This window comes from Balaenoptera acutorostrata, chromosome X (assembly GCF_949987535.1).
Source record: "Balaenoptera acutorostrata chromosome X, mBalAcu1.1, whole genome shotgun sequence".
Lineage (NCBI taxonomy): Eukaryota > Metazoa > Chordata > Mammalia > Artiodactyla > Balaenopteridae > Balaenoptera > Balaenoptera acutorostrata.
In genome coordinates, this window is record NC_080085.1 from 114116009 (window position 1) to 114136507 (window position 20499).

The window sequence follows — 20499 nt, forward strand, 5'->3', positions numbered from 1 at the left end:
GAGGCAATGGCTTCAGGCAATAGTAACATCACTGTCTTTATCACTAAGACCATCTTGTCCCTTCATCATTATTCAACTGTATCAAAAGTAATTTGTGGAAGAAAATAATTTTTCTAAGTATTTGCAAACATATGAATGGATCATAATCCTGAAGTTCACGTGTGACTTAGTTATTTGGTGTCAACTCACATTTCCCATAGAAACAACAGCAGTCCTAAATCTCTGGCCATCCCAGAGAAATCGATTTAAAGTACAAAGTACTTGAAAAGCTTTATGTTTGCAGTGAAATATAGTTGTTCTCTAATAACATTTGTCACATGAATAAACGAAAGAATGAAGGAATAAGTGTATTAATATAATTTACTAACACAGGCAAAAGTCTGTATTAGGTATTATCAGAGGTGCAAAGACGTCTCAGATGTAGCTTTTGGCCTTGAGGGAAATGAAAAAAATGCTTCAGCTGGACAGCTCACCAAAGTGACACCTCCTCTCTAATTGCCAGCATGCTCGTCACTAAGGCTCAGCAGGAAGTTTTATTAAAAGAAAATTCAATAAATGTTACATAATCGTCAATACACAAAGAGTACTAACCTAAGAATCACACAAGGTGTCGGGTCTTTGATTTTAAGCTCATGAATTTTTCAAAAATGAAGTTTAATGAACAATACATAATTTGCACATGGTGAATAATTAAAACAGTATAGCTAATCCTCCCTCCAATTCCAGACAACAGTCCCTCTCTCCAGAGGCAACTACTATAAATTGTGGGTGCTTCAAGGAATTTTATGTGCTTATACCAGCATTTATATACATTTACGTTTTTTCATATTTACACAAAAGTGATTACACAATCCATAATAATTTCACAGAGCTTTTTTTTTTAATTTTTATTTATTTATTATGTTTATTTTTGGCTGTGTTGGGTCTTCGTTTCTGTGTGAGGGCTTTCTCCAGTTGCGGCGAGTGGGGGCCACTCTTCATCGCGGTGCGCGGGCCTGTCACTATCACGGCCTCTCTTGTTGCGGAGCACAGGCTCCAGACGCGCAGGCTCAGTAGTTGTGGCTCACGGGTCCAGTTGCTCCGGGGCATGTGGGATCTTCCCAGACCAGGGCTCGAACCCGTGTCCCCTGCATTGGCAGGCAGATTCTCAACCACTGCGCCACCAGGGAAGCCCTCACAGAGCTTTTTAATTTAATATATTTTGGAGATCTTTCTGTATCTGCATGCACAGATCAGTCTCATTCATTTAACATTTACATTCTGCCCTGGCATATGAATAAGCCATTATTTATTTATTTTTGTTACAGAGCTTGTTTTCTAAGAAATAAAAACATTATAGATACGATGAAAATTCTTTTTGTCCCCAATCCCATTTCTCGTGAGCTCCAGAGGCATCCACTATGCTAAAGTTGCTGTGTGTCCTCCATGTTCATGTGTTTATCCTACTATATATGAATGTATAAATAATACGTGATAATATTTTGTATATTTTAAATTTCACACAAATGGCATAACATTTTGCAACTTGCTTCCCCCCAACCCCCTCCACTTCACATTTATTTCTTCAGACCTATCCTTGTTGATAGTTGTAGTTTTCGTTCACTCACTGTTGATTTATCTTGCTCCTAGTTATACTGAACACTGTGGGTTTGTTGGCTTTTCCTTGTAGGCTATAAATAAAAGTCCTGCAGTTGGAATTATTTTTCTCAAATCCTTGCTTTGACTTTGCACTGGATAGATTAATAAAAGGATGGAAGATTCTTATAAATTGAAAACCTGGAAACTTTTTTGTCTAGAAAAGGATGGACATTTATGTTAATAAATTTTAGCCAGTACAAACAATGTTGCAATAAATATTCTTGAATATGTTTTTTGTATTTCTTTAAGGTACCTAGGAGTTGAATTGCAGGCTCGGAGTATATTCATATTTTCATATTTACTAGGTATGACCAAATTGCTCTCTAAAGTCGATGTGCAAATACATATTCCCACAAGTAGCATAAACAGTTATGTTTCCTCACATTCTTGCCTGCATTTGGTATTAGCAGATATTTTTATTTGTGGTAATCTGATGTAATATTATCTCTGTGCTAATTTAATTTGCATTTCCCTGATTATTAGTGAGGATAAAAGAATGTTTTCATCTTTTTACTGGCCATTCAGGTTTTCTCTTTTGTGCATCGTCCAATAATATTTTGTCCATTGTTAATATGGATTGTTGTTTAATAAATGTAGTCCTTTATGGAATCCATATCTGTTATATATTTGTTGCAAATATCTTCTCCAAGTCTGTCACTTGCCTATTAACTTTGTTTATTGCAATGTCTTATAGCATAGAAAGATGGAAGGTTTTATTTTTTTTGATGTGGTTAAATTTATCAATCATTTACAATTTGTACTTTTCGTGCCTTACTCAAAAAATCCTTTCCTACCCCAATATCATTAATATATTATTCTAAATTTCTTTTAAATTTTAAAAGTTTTTTTAAAAAACATTGTTATTGAGTCCATCTTGAATTTATTTCTATATATGATGAAATATAGGAAATAAATTCTATTTGTTCCAATATGAATAAGCAATTGTTTCTACACCACTTATTGAATAGCCCCTCATTTCCTCTCATGATCTACAATGTCAGTTCTGTCATATACCAAGGTCCCTTATACAGCTGACCCTTGAACAACATGGGTTTGAATTGCACAGGTCTACTTATATGTGGATTTCTTCCAACAGTAAATACTACAGTACTACATTATCCGTGGTTGAATCCACAGACGTGGAACCAGGGATATGAAGGAACTGTGTGTATATGAAGGGTCGACTGTAAATTATACATGGATTTTCGACTGCAAGGAGGGTTGATGTCCCTAACCCATGCATTGTTCAAAGGTCAACTGGATTCTCAGCTTTGTGTCTGGGTCTCCCTTTTCTCCAACTGATCTGTTATCCTCTCTCTACGCAAATACTATGCTGTTTTAATTACTATAGTTTTCTAAGTCTTGATATCTGTAGGATAAGTACTTCCTATTTATTCTTCTTCATAATTGTCCTGGATATTCTTGGTTTCTTAATTTTTCATATGAATTTTAGAATCAACTTGTTAAGTTTCATGAAAAATCCTGTTGGAACTTTGTTTGGAATTGCCTTGAACTGATAGGTTAATTTTTGGAATTGTGGACATCTTTAAGTTAATGAATTGCTGTATATGTAAAAATGGTATAAATCTCCTCTGATTAAAGTCTTCTTTTAAGTCCTTCAGTAGTACTTACAATATTTTCCATAAAAATAATGGGCATCTTTTGTTAGAGTTTTACTTAGGTTAATAGTGTTGCTTGTTATTATGAATGGTAGCTTTATTTTAACTAGTTTTATCTTTTTATTTTATTTTTTTAATGTAATTAATTAATTAATTAATTTTTAACATCTCTATTGGAGTATAATTGCTTTACAATGGTGTGTTAGTTTCTGCTTTATAACAAAGTGTATCAGTTACACATATACGTATGTTCCCATATCTCTTCCCTCTTGCATCTCCCTCCCTCCCACCCTCGCTATCCCACCCTTCTAGGTGGTCACAAACACAGAGCTGATCTCCCTGTGCTATGCGGCTGCTTCCCACTAGCTATCTATTTTACGTTTGGTAGTGTACATATGTCCATGCCACTCTCTCACTTTGTCACAGCTTACCCTTCTCCCTCCCCATATCCTCAAGTCCATTCTCTAGTAGGTCTGTGTCTTTATTCCCATCTTACCCCTAGGTCCTTCATGACCTTTTTTTTTTCTTAGATTCCATATATATGTGTTAGCATACGGTATTTGTTTTTCTCTTTCTGACTTACTTCACTCTGTATGACAGACTTTAGGTCCATCCACCTCACTACAAATAACTCAATTTCTTTTCTTTTTATGGCTGAGTAATATTCCACTGTATATATGTGCCACATCTTCTTTATCCATTCATCTGTTGATGGACACTTAGGTTGCTTCCATGTCCTGGCTATTGTAAATAGAGCTGCAAAGAACATTTTGGTACATGATTCTTTTTGAATTATGGTTTTCTCAGGGTATATGCCCAGTAGTGGGAGAGATTACTACAAGCAACTCTATGCCAATAAGATGGACAACCTGGAAGAAATGGACAAATTCTTAGAAATGCACAAACTTCCAAGACTGAACCAGGAAGAAATAGAAAATATAAACACACCAATCACAAGCACTGAAATTGAGACTGTGATTAAAAACCTTCCAAGAAACAAAAGCCCAGGACCAGATGGCTTCACAGGCGAATTCTATAAAACATTTAGAGAAGAGCTAACACTCATCCTTCTCAAACTCCTCCAAAATATAGCAGAGGGAGGAACACTCCCAAACTCATTCTACGAGTCCACCATCACCCTGATACCAAAACCAGACAAAGATGTCACAAAGAAAGAAAGCTACAGGCCAATATCACTGATGAACATAGATGCAAAAATCCTCGACAAAATACTAGCAAACAGAATCCAACAGCACATTAAAAGGATCACACACCATGATCAAGTGGGGTTTATCCTAGGAATACAAGGATTCTTCAATATACACAAATCAATCAATGTGATACACCGTATTAACAAATTGAAGGAGAAAAACCATATGATCATCTCAATCGATGCAGAGAAAGCTTTTGACAAAATGCAACACCCATTTAAGATAAAAACCCTCCAGAAAGTAGGCATAGAGGGAACTTTCCTCAACATAATAAAGGCCGTATATGACAAACCCACAGACAACATCGTCCTCAATGGTGAAAAACTGAAACAATTTCCACAAGATCAGGAACAAGACAAGGTTGCCCACTCTCACCACTATTATTCAACATATTTTTGGAAGTGTTAGCCACAGCAATCAGAGAAGAAAAAGAAATAAAAGGAAACCAAATCGGAAAAGAAGAATTAAAGCTGTCACTGTTTGCAGATGACATGATACTATACATAGAGAATCCTAAAGATGCTACCAGAAAACTAGTAGAGCTAATCAATGAATTTGCTAAAGTAGCAGGATACAAAATTAATGCACAGAAATCTCTGGCATTCCTATACACTAATGATGAAAAATCTGAAAGTAAAATTACGAATACACTCCCATTTACCATTGCAACAAAAAGAACAAAATATCTAGGAATAAACCTACCAAAGGAGACAAAAGACCTGTATACAGAAAATTATGACACTGATGAAAGAAATTACAGATGATACAAATAGATGGAGAGACATACCACGTTCTTGGATTGGAAGAATCAACATTGCGAAAATGACTCTACTACCCAAAGCAATCTACAGATTCAATGCAATCCTTATCAAACTACCACTGGCATTTTTCACAGAACTAGAACAAAAAATTTCATAATTTGTATGGAAACACAAAAGACCCCGAATAGCCAAAGCAATCTTGAGAATGAAAAATGGAGCTGGAGGAATCAGGCTCCCTGACTTCAGACTATACTACAAAGCTACAGTAATCAAGACAGTATGGTACTGGCACAAAAACAGAAACATAGATCAATGGAACAGGATAGAAAGCCCAGAGATAAACCCACACACATATGGTCACCTTATCTTTCATAAAGGAGGCAAGCATATACAGTAGAGAAAAGACACCCTCTTCAATAAGTGGTGGTGGGAAAACTGGACAGGTACATGTAATAGTATGAAATTAGAACACTCCCTAACACCATACACAAAAATAAACTCAAAATGGATTAAAGACCTAAATGTAAGGCCAGACACTATCAAACTCTTAGAGGAAAACATAGGCAGAACACTCTATGACATAAATCACAGCAAGATCCTTTTTGACCCACCTCCTAGAGAAATGGAAATAAAAATAAAAATAAACAAATGGGACCTAATGAAACTTAAAAGCTTTTGCACAGCAAAGGAAACCTTAAACAAGATGAGAAGACAACACTCAGAATGGGAGAAAATATTTGCAAATGGAGCAACTGACAAAGGATTAATCTCCAAAATTTACAAGCAGCTCATGAGCTCAATATCAAAAAAACAAACAACCCAATCCAAAAATGGGCAGAAGACCTAAATAGACATTTCTCCATAGAAGATATACAGATTGCCAACAAACACATGAAAGAATGCTCAACATCTTTAATCATTAGAGAAATGCAAATCGAAACTACAAGGAGATATCGTCTCACACCGGTCAGAATGGCCATCATCAAAAAATCTAGAAACAATAAATGCTGGAGAGGGTGTGGAGAAAAGGGAACCCTCTTGCACTGTTGGTAGGAATGTAACTTGATACAGCCACTATGGAGAACAGTATGGAGGTTCCTTAAAAATCTAAAAATAGAACTACCACACGACTTAACTAGTTTTATTGAGGTATAATTTACAAACAATAAAATTCACCAATTATGTGATGAGTTTTGGCAAATGTATACAGTTGTGCAATGGTCACTACAATCAAGATGTGGAACATTTCCATCACTCCAAAAAGTTTCCTCATGCCCCTTAAAATAAATCTCTTCCACTCACACTGGGTCCCTGGCAACTGCTGATATATTTCTTTTCACAATAGTTTGTCTTTTTCTAGAATTTTATATAAGTGGAATTATTATATATGGTATATAGGCCTTTGTGCCTGACTTCTTTTACCCAGCATGTTTTTCAGATTCACCCATGTTTTTGTTTATATCAGTAGTTTCCTTTTTATTGCTGAGTAGTATTCTATTGTATGGATGTACCACAGTATATCCATTCACCAGCTCATGGTTGTGTCCATCTTTTGGCTATAATGAATAAAGCTATTATAAACATTCACATGACAAGTCTTTGTGTGGACCTGTTCTCATTTCTATTGGATAAATTCCTAGGGTGGGGTTGCTGGGTCATATAATACGTGTATGTTTAACTTCATAAAAATTGCCAATCTGTTTTATAAAATGGCTATACCATTTTTGCATTTCCACCAACAATATATGCAAAGTTCTGAGAGTTGTCCCACATCCTTAACAACGCTTGATGTTATCAGTTTTCTTCATTTTATCCAGTGAATGGTAACTATTAAAAAATTCTATTTTCTAATTGTTTTTGCTACTGTATAAGATTATTATTGAGTTTCTAAAAATATCTTCTTTGCAACAATATTTATGAAAACCCTTAATAGTTAAAATAATTTGTCTGAAAATTCTCTTTGGTTTTCTATGTAACCAATCAGGTAGTCTATGAATAATGATACTTTCTTCCATTCCAGTGCTTAAATCTATTTCTATTCTTTGTCTTATTGAATTGACAGTGATCTCTCCAATGCAATGTTAAATAGTAATTTGGAATGCAGTTATCCTTATCTTGTTCATGGCTCTGATGAAAATGTTTCTAAAGCTTCTACATTAATCATAATGTTTATTGTAGGTTTTTGGTAGCTATCATTGTCAGATTAAACTTTTCCCTCTATTTTGATTTGTTTCAAGGGTTTTTTTTTCCATAGAGAGTGGTTGAATTTCATTTAATTTTTTAAATCTATTGAGATGAATACATATTATTTTCTCTTTAATCAGCTTAAGTAATGACTTGTAGTAATGGATTTTCTAAGGTTAGACTATCATTTAATGCCTGAAAACAAGCCCATTTGATTGTATAGTATTATTTTTATACATTTGTTGAGTTCAATTAATGAACATTTTAATTAGGACTTTTGAGATTTTTATCAAATTATATGAGATTGGCATATAATTTTTGGTCTTTTAAACAAGCTTGTCGGACTTCCCTGGTGGTGCAGTGGTTAAGAATCCGCCTGCCAATGCAGGGGACACGGGTTTGAGCCCTGGTCCAGGAAGATCCCATATGCCGTGGAGCAACTGGGCCTGTGCGCCACAGCTGCTGAGCCTGTGCTCTGGAGCCCACGAGCCACAACTACTGAGCCTGCATGACACAACTACTGAAGCCTGCGCGCCTAGAGCCCATGCTCCACAACAAGAGAAGCCACAGCAATGAGAAGCCCGCTCGCCGCAACTAGAGAAAGCCTGTGCACAGCAACGGGGACCCAACACAGCCAAAAATAAATAAATACATAAATTTCTTTTAAAAAAAACAAAAACAAAAAACAAGCTTGTCTGGTTTTGGTTTCAAGGTTTTACTAACCTCATATAATGGATTGGGTAGATTTTCCAGTTTTTTCTGTTCTCTGGAATATTTTATATAATGTAGAGATTTCCTGTTCTGTGATAGTTTGATGTACCTTACCTGTGAAAGAATGTGGGATTGGTGCCTTTGTTGGCAGAGAGGTTGGTTACTGATTGAACTTCTTCAGTGTCTAATGGCCTACTCATGTTTTCAACTTATTCTTGAATAAAATTTTGTTAATTTGGATTTTTCTACAGAACTTCTCATCTCATCAACGTTTTTATATTTATTGGCATAAAATATTTCATAACATACTCATTACTGTAAAAATCTAAAATGTTTAGTAATATCCCTATTATCATTGCTCATATTCATTATTCAGGTCTTGATTCTTTTTTACTTTTTCAATCTTATCAGAATACTGTCTATTTTATTAAGCTTTTAACAAATTAGGTTTTGGGTTTATTAAGCATTTTTATTTTTGTTTCCTATTTCATTAATTTCTGTTTTGATATTTATTTCCTTTCTTTTTCTTTCTTCTGGTTCGCTTCACAATTCTTTTCTTAATTTTTGAGTTGAATGCTTAACATATTAACATTCAGCTATTTTGTTTCATATTGCATACATCACATTTTCTTATATCACATCAGTTACACTCTACAATTTGATATATGTCATTCAATAATAATTGTGTGTAATTTTAATTAAAATTTTTCTTTATTCCATTTAGAAGGATTTTTGTTTAAATGTATGGGGGTTTGGGGGGTATTTTTTATTAACTTCTATTTTATTGTATTTTTATGAGAATGTTATTAATATTATATTGCTTATTTAGAATTTGAGACTTGCTTTGATACTTGACTTGTGTTCCAGTTTTGTAAATCTTTCAAATGTGACTGAAAATAATGTGTATCCTATATTTTGGGGGCCCAGGACTTGATATGTATGTGTTTGTGTATTAACTCAAACTTCATAATTGTGCTGTTTAATATCATATATTCTTCCATATCTGCTTTATCAGTTTCTGAGAAGGGTGTGTTAAAATTTCCCTTCTAGTAATAAGGATCTGTCAATTTTTCTCTTGTTCTATCAAATTGTTTCATCTTTCAGAGCCCCAGTTTCTCTGTCTGTAAAATGCAATGAGAAATTGTGTGTAAAACAATAAGTTCTAGGATTGTAGGCACTCAATCATCCAGAGGTGCTCTTGCTTGGTTGTTATTACTATTTTACATAATACTGATATTAGGAAATCCAAGCCCTGCCCTCTCAATAAGTTCTCAAGAGGGCTTGGTTTTGGAGGGTGAGGCACACTGTTCAGAATGAAGCCCAAACAAGGAATACTAAATCACGTTGATAAAGTCGTATTATCTAGGCAAGGCCAGTGACAATTAGGAGTCACCTCATTCACAAGGAAAAGCAGTTGCTTCTAGAATGTGCATCTCTTGGGAACTTTCTTCAAGTCACCAAAGGGACAATGGTCTCAGGGTGGAGTGAGCAATTATAGAGCAATGTAGGGACCAGACCTCAGTATCCTTCCTTCAGCTAAGCAGGGCTCCCGGGCATTGGAACCTCATGAAGTTCTTGAAGGAACACATGGCTACTGGTAAAGTCTTTAAAGATTCTAGACACTCCCAAGGATTCCTTTCTTAAAATATGTTTCTAAAGAAGTTTTGGCAGTTTTCCTATGAGAATTGGTGTTTTCTGAGGTATCTGAGCAAGAGGCTGAAGTGATTTTTGGGAAATCTCTCCTTCTCCTACCTGGGTCTAGTTTCAGGAGAAAGCCCTAAGAGCAGACCAGAGGGTGTGGTGACCCTCCACTCCCACCTGTACACTTTCTAAATGAATGGGATGGCAGGACACTTAAGGATATTTTCTTTCCTTCTTTACTCCCTTCTTCCTTCCCTCCCTCCCTCCCTTCCTTCTTTCTTTCCTCCCGTTCTTCCTTATCTTTATTTCTTCCCTCTGTGCCTCAGATGTGTTAAGCAAGGGCTCAATCTAAAGAAAATGTGTTGCTACTGACTCAGTCTCCACTGTTCATCTCTCAGTGCCCTGATGCCACATGTATATAGCACAAACCTAGGATTTTAAAAAAGTGAAATGATCACTCTAATAAAGGTTGGAAAAGTAGTTTAACATAAAGGCTCTAAAATCAGACAGACCTGAGTTCAAAATTCTGACTCTATCCCATACTGTCTGTGTATGTGTAACTGAGCAAGCCACAAATCCTCTGATACTCCTGATAAAGTCAGGATAAAATCACGTTGTTGAACCCATGGAATATACAACACCAAGATGAACCTTGATATAAACTATGAACTTTGGGTGATTATGATGTGTCAATGTAGGTTCATCAATTGAAACAAATGTACCACTCTGGTGGGGAATGTTAATAATGGGGGAGGCTATGCATATGTAGGGGCAGAGGATATATGAGGACTTTCTGTACTTTTCCTTGAATTTTACTGTGTACCTAAAACTGCTCTAAAAAAATAAAGTCTTAATTTAAAAAAAATTTAAATCAGTTTGTTGTGAGGATTAAATGAGATAATCTGTGGATTTATCATAGTGTCTGGCATTTGCTAGGCTCACAATAAATGCTAGCTCCCTATTCCCTTCTTAAACTCATATCTATTTAACTCTGCCCTGCTTTGAGCTCCACATAAACCCTCTTCAGCTACAGGCACATATTTGTTCACCCAATGAGCGCTTGCTTTGCACAGCTCACTATTACTGGGAAAGTCAAATACAGATGTCATCCATTTTCCCAAAGAACTGTAATCTGGATGGAATACAACACACACACATCAAATCAATAAAAAGCAATGTATTTGCAAATGCTGAGTTATAATGCTGGGGTGGGGGGGCGCGGGCAGAGGCATAAGAAAAGGTCAAACAGGAAGTAAATACTGGAGGGGAGGTAGACTATTGAAAAAGGAAAGGAGGGGGTGAATTAGTAATACCCCTCTGGCTCTTCAGAGGGTTCAGAAGTAGACACAAATGCCTATGGCAAAGCCCAGCGAAAAGTTCTTATTCTTCCCATGAACAACATTTCATTAATGCCAACTTGGCTCCAGGCACTGAGGTGGTTACATATGTATGAGACACCTTGGTCTTCCCCTACAAGGCATACAATCTAGTAGAGGAAGCAAGATATGGGTATAAGAAAAGTGGAATAGAATAAGGTAGTATAGGAGTATAGGATGATCGCATGCTGTAATCATTGGTTCTAAAGTTCCACGGAAGGGGTGAACACTTTTGGTCAGCTCAGGAGGAAGGTCTTGATTTAAAATATGGGGAGTATCTTTCACTGCTGAAAAGTGAGGGTGTTTTGAATGAAGAAAATAGTAAGTGCAAAGGGGAGGATATGAAGTACGGGGAAGGGAAGAGGGGTTGTGAAAGATAAAGTTTGAGAGGTAAGATTCTGATTGTGGGGTATCATCTGTAAGTTAAAGGATTTGCACTTTATTCCGAGGACAGTGAAAAGCCATTGAAGAGTTTAAAGTAGAACAGTGGATGTAGTCAGACTTCTGCTTAGAATAATCATAAGGCAGCAGTGTGGAGGATAAATTGGTCAGGGCAAGCCTGGAGGAAGTGAGACCAGTTAGGAGGCTACTGCAATAGTCCAGGCAAATGATAAAATAGAGAAAAGTCTGCTCTAGGACAGAGGCAGTCCCAATAAGGAAGGTATCAGAAAACAAGATCCTCCTCTAGGTCTGGCTGCCTTTAGACTTGAAGCAACTACACTAGGTCACACTTGTTTAGACCTTGCCCAAACCTAACTTGACGACAAGTTTTGAGTCAGGAAGTAATTCCCTGATAGCTTCTTGTAATCAAGGCCTCACATTTGTTGGTTGTCTGGCCAATCTGAGTAGTGTGGACTGTAGACAGAGAACAGACTAAAGCTAGAATAAAGTTTTATGGAGGTCTTGACCTCCATAAAATATGATTCTTACCACAACTGTAAGTATTCACCCACTCAAAGCCATCTTGGGTCAATTTAGGGAAATCAGAGCTCTATTTAGAACTTCCTCACGTATGATAGTAAGGAATTGTTTAGATGTTAGCAAGACCTACAAAGAAGGTATATCAGCCCTACCCAAACATCACCCCATTTTGTCAATAACCTTTGCTTCTAAATTTGCCTTCTACCCTGTTCCAGCCAAACCAGCCTTTTATGCATCTAGATTCTACTATCTCAGCCTTTGATTCCAAGATCTCCTCATTCCCTTCACTACTCATCCATTCTTACCACTCCTCACTCTTCATAGATTTTATTCAAACCATCCACCTCTTCCTAGAGGCTCTCTTATGAACCCAATCCATTCTGCTTCCTTTGCCTTGAGTCCCAGCCTCACAGCTTATATCCCTTGGTGCTTATTGATAGGCACCCCAGCAATCCAGGAGGTGATATAACAGAATGGAAAGGACATAAGCTCTTTGGACAAAGAGACCCGGATTCAACTCCTGTATTAACCATTAATTAGCTGTGTTACCCTGAGTGAGTTACTTAATGCTTTTTAGCTATAGTATTCTCATCTGTAAAATGGGAGCAACAATAGTACCTGTATCACAGAGTTCTTAGGAGGATTATGAGGTAACTGATTTGGCATTTATTACATAGAAAGGACTCAATAAATGTCAATTTAAATGAAAAGTCATAGTTCAGTTGCCTTTTGGGTGGGATCTTCTGTCTTCCATAAATTAACTGAAAGATGCCAAAAGTTAGTGACCATAGATTTCTTCCTTGTTATCCCTCTCCACCCCTGCATCTGGTATAGGGCTCTGTATACAACGTGTTCATTAATTTAATGACCAGATCAGGCATAATACAAAGCCACAGATAAAGAATTGGCTATGGGAAAGGGAGTGGGTCTTAGGGGACAGAAACTAATATAAATTTGAGAGACCAGGTTTACCAGAAAGGGAAAAAAATTGGAAACCTTGGACCCTGAAGGTTAATAGAGAGGGCGGCATCTTGCCTTATGCAGAAACAGTGTAATGTAGTAGAAAGGGAGTTTCAGAGTCAGGCAGTCCTGAATTGAAATCTAGTTTCCACTGCATTCAACCTATATGACCTTGGACAAATCTCCAAATCACTCAGGGCCTCAGTTTCCTCATCTGTAAAATTAAAATAATAATATTTGACTTCCAGAGTTGTGGAGAGGATTCAAGGTCTAACCTATTTAAAATTCCTAGAATAATGCTTGAGACATGGTTGGTGGCCAAAAATACATCACCTACCTCTTCTTCCCTTCTCTGTCCTTCCTTTATTGCATTGAACATCATGGAAATCTGGGTATGGGGAGGGGGAAGAATTGTGAGGTCTTCTTGAGAACATTCCCAACTGTTTCCTTCACATCTTTGTTCCTCAGACTGTAGATCATGGGGTTGAGCATGGGGATGACCACTGTGTAAAATACAGAGACCAGCCTTTCCCTGCCTAGTAAGTACTCAGAGGTTGGGCACAAGTAAACGAATACCGTGGTTCCACAGTACAAACTGACATCAGTCAGGTGGGATGCACAAGAGGAGAATGTCTTGTGTTTGCCCTGGGCTGAGGGGATTCTTATAATAGCCATGAAGACACATGTGTAGGAGACCAGGACTACTGTCAGGGACACAGACACATTAAAACCACCACAAACAAACAGGAGAAGCTGAAGGACCTGTGTGTCAGAGCAGGAGAGTTTTAAAAGGGGAGAAATATCACAGGAGTAATGAGTGATGACATGGGACTTACAGAAGGTCAGATGAAAGGTTGTGCTAGTGAGGACCACTGTGTTCATTAGGCCCACTGCATAGCTGGCAGCCACTAGCTGCAAATAGAACCTTGTGGACATGAGGATACGGTAGAGCAGAGGGCTGCAGATGGCCACATAGTGGTCATAGGCCATGGAGGCCAAGAGGAAGAACTCAGTGACAGCAAAGATCACAAAGCAGCTTGTCTGGACCACACAACGAGAGAAGGAGATGGTTTGGCAACCAGAGAAGAACCTCATCAACGTTTTGGGGGGCTCCCCTGGTGGCGCAGTGGTTGAGAATCTGCCTGCTGATGCAGGGGACACGGGTTCGAGCCCTGGTCTGGGAAGATCCCACATGCCGCGGAGAAACTAGGCCCGTGAGCCACAATTGCTGAGCCTGCGCGTCTGGAGCCTGTGCTCCGCAACAAGAGAGGCCGCGATAGTGAGAGGCCCGCGCACCGCGATGAAGAGTGGCCCCCGCTCGCCGCAACTAGAGAAAGCCCTCGCACAGAAACAAAGACCCAACATAGCAACCAATCAATCAATCAATCAATCAATCTTTAAACAAACAAAAAAGAATAAACATTTTGGGGACGGTGATGGAAGAATAACAGAAATCAATAAAGGACAGGTTGCTGAAGAAGAAATACATGGGAGTGTGGAGTCGGGAGCTCACCACAATGAGAACAAGGAGGCCCAGGCTTCCAACTACTGTGACTGCATAGATGAGGAAGAAGAGGGCAAGGAGGATGGGCTGAAGCTGAAGCTCATTGGTGAGGCCCACAAGGAAGAATTCGCTCAAGTCACTGGCATTGCTTGCTCCCATTGGGCCACTGCAGGTCTGCGGGAGGGATATGCATGACAATAGGGAGACGTGTACAGCTCAAGTCCTTAAACAGAGACCTGTAGGATCTGGGCCTGGCTACCTAGGACATGACATGCACAGTTGTGTGTGTCAACTGTGACAAATACTTCATCCTGGCTCCCTTATTTCTTGCTACCCTCCAGCCTATTGTATACAACGTTTAAAGGTATGAGGATGGAATTTGAAGTCAGAAGAATGGTTCTTAATCTCAAATTTTGCCACTTATTTTCTCTGTGACCTTGGGGGAGTGTCTTAACCTCTCTGAGTCTTCTTTGTAAACAGGGATAAAATACCAATCTTGTAAGACTGGTTGTAAGGACTAAAGGTGATGGTAGGTGTATGTAAAATATCTAGCAAGGCATGGGAAGAAAGCAGGTACTCAGTGAATCCTAATTTTCTTCCTCCTTCTACATACTTCTTCCCAGCACCGAACCTGTCCTCAGCTAAAGTTTAGCCTGAATATAAAGTCAAGGACACAAATCTTAGACATGGGAGGGACTCTACAAACTTACTAGTTCTTTCATTTTCAGTTGTGTGTTTGAGGGACAGCAGGGGATGAGTGGAGGGGGAATATAATATAAAACAATAAAATATAGAGGTAAGAGGGCAAGCTCCAGGGTCAATTATAGGGGGGTTAGAATCCAATACTATGGCTTACTAGCTGTGTGACCTTAGACAAGCTAGTTAACCTATCTGAGCTTCAGTTTCCTCACCTTTAATATGAGAGTACCAAAATTTTCCTACTTCATTAATTTACTGTGAAGATGAAATAATTCATGTAAAGCACTTAGCACAGTGTCTGGCGCACACTAGGCATGTGGTAGCTTTTATAATGATTGGGAATCTCCTAGTTTGTCTGTTCAAACCACACAGAGGCCCCTTTTAGATTCTGCCATTTGCCTCCTTAAGAATCCTTCCCTAACTTAGCTCCTGTTACTACTCATTGTGTTGTGATTCTCCAGTGTGTTGAGGCAGAAAAAAGGGTGAGAACTACTACTCTAATCTAATACTGTTTTCAAGAGGGAGAAATCCAGAAATCAGGACATCAAAAAGGGAAGTAATTTGCCCAAAGTTGTCCCGGGATTTGATGGAAGTGCCAGAACTCGAACCCAGGTGTCCTGTCTACAGTATTCCTTCCACTTGGAGTAGGTAACAGCCTCTGACCTCTCCTCTTTCAGCAACATGGAATCCATATCCCTATCAGAACACAGGGAGCAGCTTAGAAATCACAACGTTGAATTCTGCTTGGGGCCATTTCTATCCTTTCTCTTAGTCAGGAAGATTGACAATGCCTAACTGTACTTTATTTTAATATTGTTTTTCCTGTTAAGAGCTGAGACAGTGAAGGACAAATTATAGCATTGCACAGAGAATTTACATCATTGGATTTAGAGTCAGAATATCTGGGTTTGAGTTCTGATTCCATACTATTTTTTGTACTTTGTTCTTGGACATGTATGCATTCATTCACTCAACTAATATTCATTGGATGCTTGGTGTGTTCCAGGCAATGTGATAGGCACTACGGGTATTCTCATGGACTTTACAATCTAAAGGAAGAGATGGCCAACCAACTAACAAACAAATACATAAATAATATTTGAATAATAAAATTATAAAGAAAACCAAACAAGCTAACGGAATAGAGAGAACTCAGAGTTTGGAAAGGCAACATTAGGTAGAGTGGAAGGTAAAACCTGCCTGAGGAGTTGATATTAGGAGCTAGAATCTGAATGGAGAGAAGCTAGCCATACAAAGTCCAGAGTACACCCAGATGCTTAGTGACATTGTCAGGAATAGAACCGAGGTCTCCTAAATTCCACCCAGAGCTGCCATCTCCAGGTGGAAGAAAGTTGACTAGGAATGACTGAATATGTGGGACATTCAAAGTTTAATCTGCAAGCACCCCTGTCCTTTATCACCCACCTTTATTCTTTGAATGTCTCTAGAAGTCACAAATATCCACCAGCCACTTTTCTGTTTCTGTACTCATTGAAAATGCTTCAGCTCAGCATCAGTGGTTGGGCTTTCTCCAGATGTTCCCTTGGCAAGCACAGATAAGTTTGTGTGCCCACAACAGTAAAGCCTCTGGAACTAAGCTCCAAGTTATACTTCCCTCCCCACTTCCCCCTCCAGGCTTGGCCTTTTCTGTGTAATTGGCAGAATCATTAATATAGCAAAGTTTCTGTCTTTGTGACTGGTCTCCTGAGATGCTGAGGAAAGTAAGCTCAAGGACTGAGCAGCTGTGACGTCCAAGATGGCTGAAGCAGTAAGCAGAGCCATCCCCAATGGGGTGTTTTCACTGACTCATACTGAGAGTTGGGGGACCTGCAGTCACCACTGAGATGTTTTGGGAAGAGTTGGAAGAATCAACTTGACTATGAGATATATTGTGTTATAAACTTTTTATCTAAAATACATTCTTAGTCATATTAAAAAGTCTTACCCACAATTAAAATACCAGTTGCTTCCCCAAACATATGGATTCTAGGAATTAAGGATAAATGACCAATACAGAAGATGGTAGTAAGAATATATTTCTCATTTTATGATCCGTCATATTACCTTGTTTATTCAACCTTTTACTTTGATTATAAACTATAAATTACTTTAAACATTAAAGAATTATTTAATTAGTTTTTATGTGGTCAGTAAAGTCTCTGAGTGCCACTCAGTGTTCTAATAAAATACACTTGCACCTGAGATATATGTGGCAGCCAGCTGCCTTGTACCATACTGTTTCATTTTTTATCAGACTGGATTTGGTTCTATGCATTTGTTTTATTTTTTTCTATTCAATAAATGTTTATTAAATATCTGTCATATGCTTTTCATTGTGCTAGGACCTGGGAATACAAAATCAATAGTAAATTAATAATATCCCCTGCACATACTCCATTCCCAGTCCCCAATACATGCACACGTGTGGATGTGCTCACACACATACACACATAGTCTCTCATTTGGAAGGCAAAAGCAGCTTCAATCTCCTTTGGTGCTGGCTCATTAGCAGCTTTTATAGAAAATACCAAGTTGTTATGCATTTTAAGGGCTAAAGCTATTGATTTTAAAGCAAGAAAATTGTTTAAAAAGTAGACTTTATAGACATGTCTCTTGTGGGCAGATTCATTTAATTTTGTTGCTTGGCTGTGCAGATTTTGTAGCCATTTAAAGGAGAAAGTATTTTTTTCTTCAAGTTAAATTGTGGTACATTAGGTGATATTTGAACCAGTTTATGAGCTTCTGTTATGGCATGATGGGCTGACTCACATATTGAAGAACGCTGCCCCCAAATTTAATTATCTTGGGGCATTACACCGCACAGGGTAAAATGAGCCATTTTGTTCATCACGACTGCAGCCTTTGCTGAAATGGAGGTTATGGGATAACAACTTAAAGGCTAACTCATTAATGCTCAGGGACGAATGAGGTAATGTGCCAGCAGACCAAATTGGAGCCTGAATGTTTTCATGTAGAGACCTGTATCTCTTTCCCATGTTGTGATATATTAATGGGGATGTCTTTATCCATTGTCACTGCCTGTAGACATTTGAATACCGTAGATGCAATACCTTCTGGGCACTCAGCCCTGCACACTAACTACTTCTCAAACTCCAAATACCTCTCAACGGCTAGAAGCAAAATTCTGATGGTGCCACAAAGTGCCTAATTTATAAGGATTTCTAACAATGGCATCAGTGCAGTCCCTGCTTTTTTTCTCATAGGTGTTTATTAGTGAGCACTGCACCATCCCTAACTATTTGATAGGGGCAATGGAGTAAATTAGTTCTCCAAATTGTGAAGGCTGTGGATTTATGCCTCGCTGAAAGCACTTCCTTCCTTGCAATGCCAAAGTGAGTGACCTTTCTGACATTTCTCCATCTATGCCATGCATTTCTGGAGGACATGAGGAATAGTCTTGATGATATCCAAATGTGTTTCCCCTCTTTGTATTTTTTAAATATTTTACACAATTTTTAAATGTTACTTTCCATTTACAGTTATTGCAAAGTATTGGCTATATTCCCCGTGTTGTACACTACATCCTTGAGCCTGTCTTACACCCAATAGTTTGTGCCTCCCATTCCCCCGCCCCTATGTTGCCCCTCTTCCCCCGCCCCCACTGGTAACCACTAGTTTGTTCTATGTCTGTGAGTCTGATTCTTTTTTGTTATATTCACTAGCTTGTTGTAATTTTTAGATTCCACATATAAGTGATATCATACAGTATTTGTCTTTCCCTGTCTGACTTATTTCACTTAGCATAATGCCCTCCACCTCCATCCATTTTGCTGCAAATGGCAAAATTTCATTCTTTTTATGGCTGAGTAGTATTCCACTGCATACATATACCATGTCTTCTTTATCCATTCATCTGCTGATGGACACTTAGATTTCTTCCATATCTTGGCAATTGTAAATAATGCTGCTATGAACATTGGGGTTCATGTACCTTTTTGAATTAGTGTGTGTTTTTGTTTTTTTCGGATATATACCCAAGAGAGCGATTTCTGGGTCATATGGTAATTCTATTTTTAGCTTTTTGAGAAACATCCATACTGTTTTCCACGGTGGCTGCACCGATTTACATTCCCACCAACAGTGTATGAAGGTTCCCTTTTCTCTACATCCTTGCCAACATTTGTTATTTTTGGTCTTTTTGACAATAGCCATTCTGACAGGTGTGAGGTGATATCTCATTGTGGTCTTGATTTGCATTTCCCTGATGATTAGGGATGTTGAGTATCTTTTCATGTTCCTGTTGGCCATCTGCATTTCCTCTGTGGAAAATTATCTATTCAGTTCTTCTGCCCATTTGTTAATCAGGTTGCTTGTTTTTTTGATGTTGAGTTGTATAAACAGTTTATATATGTTGGATATTAATCCCTTATTAGTCATATCATTTGGAAGTATTTTATCCCATTCAGTAGGCTGTCTTTCTACTTTCTCAATGGTTTCCTTTGCTGTGCAGAAACTTTTAAGTTTAATTAGGTTTCATTTGTTTATTTTTGCTTTTATTTCCTTTACTTCAGGAGACGGATCCAAAAAAGATATTGCTGTGATTTATGTTAAAAAGTGTTCTGCTTATGTTTTCCTCTAGGAGTTTTATAGTATCTGGTCTTACATTTAGGTCTTTAATCCATTTTGAGTTTATTTTTGTGTATGGTGTTAGAGAATGTTCTGATTTCATTCCTTTAAATGTAGCTGTCCAGTTTTCCCAGCACCACTTATTGAAGAGGCTGTCTTTTCTCCATTGTATATTCTTGCCTCCTTTGTCATAGATTAATTGACCATAAGTGTGTGGGTTTATTTATGGGCTCTCTATCCTGTTCCATTGATCTATGTATCTATTTTTGTGCCAGTACCATACTGTTTTGATTAACATAGCTTTGTAGTATAGTCTGAAGTCGGGGAGCATGATTCCTCCAGCTCTGTTCTTCTTTCTCAAGATTGTTTTGGCTATGTAGGGTCTTTTGTGTTCCCATACAAATTTTAAAATTATTTGTTCTAGTTTTTGGCCATGCAGTGTGGCATGCAGGATCTTAGTTCCCTGACCAGGGATTCAACTCATGCCTCCTGCATTGGGAGTGTGGAGTCTTAACCACTGGACCACCAGGGAAGTCTTATTTGTGTCTTCCTTAGTTTCTTTCATCAGTGTCTTATAGTTTTTGGAGTGCAGGTCTTTTGCCTCCTTAGGTAGGTTTATTCCTAGGTATTGTATTCCTTTTGATGTGATGATAAATGGGATTGTTTCTTAATTTCTCTTCCTGATAC

At 38.0% G+C, this 20499-nt stretch overlaps 1 protein-coding gene across 1 annotated transcript; it reads right to left on the reverse strand.

The window, feature by feature from the left end:
* Positions 1-13400: 13400 nt before the first annotated feature.
* Positions 13401-14685, reverse strand: LOC114237990 (olfactory receptor 1020-like). The gene is made up of 2 exons (XM_057537695.1): positions 14455-14685; positions 13401-14063 (listed from the first exon to the last, which is right to left on the reverse strand). Exons 1-2 carry the CDS (start codon positions 14683-14685, stop codon positions 13401-13403), a joined length of 894 nt encoding a protein of 297 aa, XP_057393678.1.
* Positions 14686-20499: the final 5814 nt, after the last annotated feature.

What these genes read in the sequence shown, in the direction of transcription:
- LOC114237990 (XM_057537695.1), bottom strand. Translation starts at nt 14,685, where the DNA reads ATGGGAGCAAGCAATGCCAGTGACTTGAGCGAATTCTTCCTTGTGGGC. An exon ending in TCTGTTATTCTTCCATCACC is followed by an intron (nt 14,064 to 14,454) that starts GTCCCCAAAATG and finishes TGTGTGGTCCAG; the next exon opens with ACAAGCTGCTTTGTGATCTT.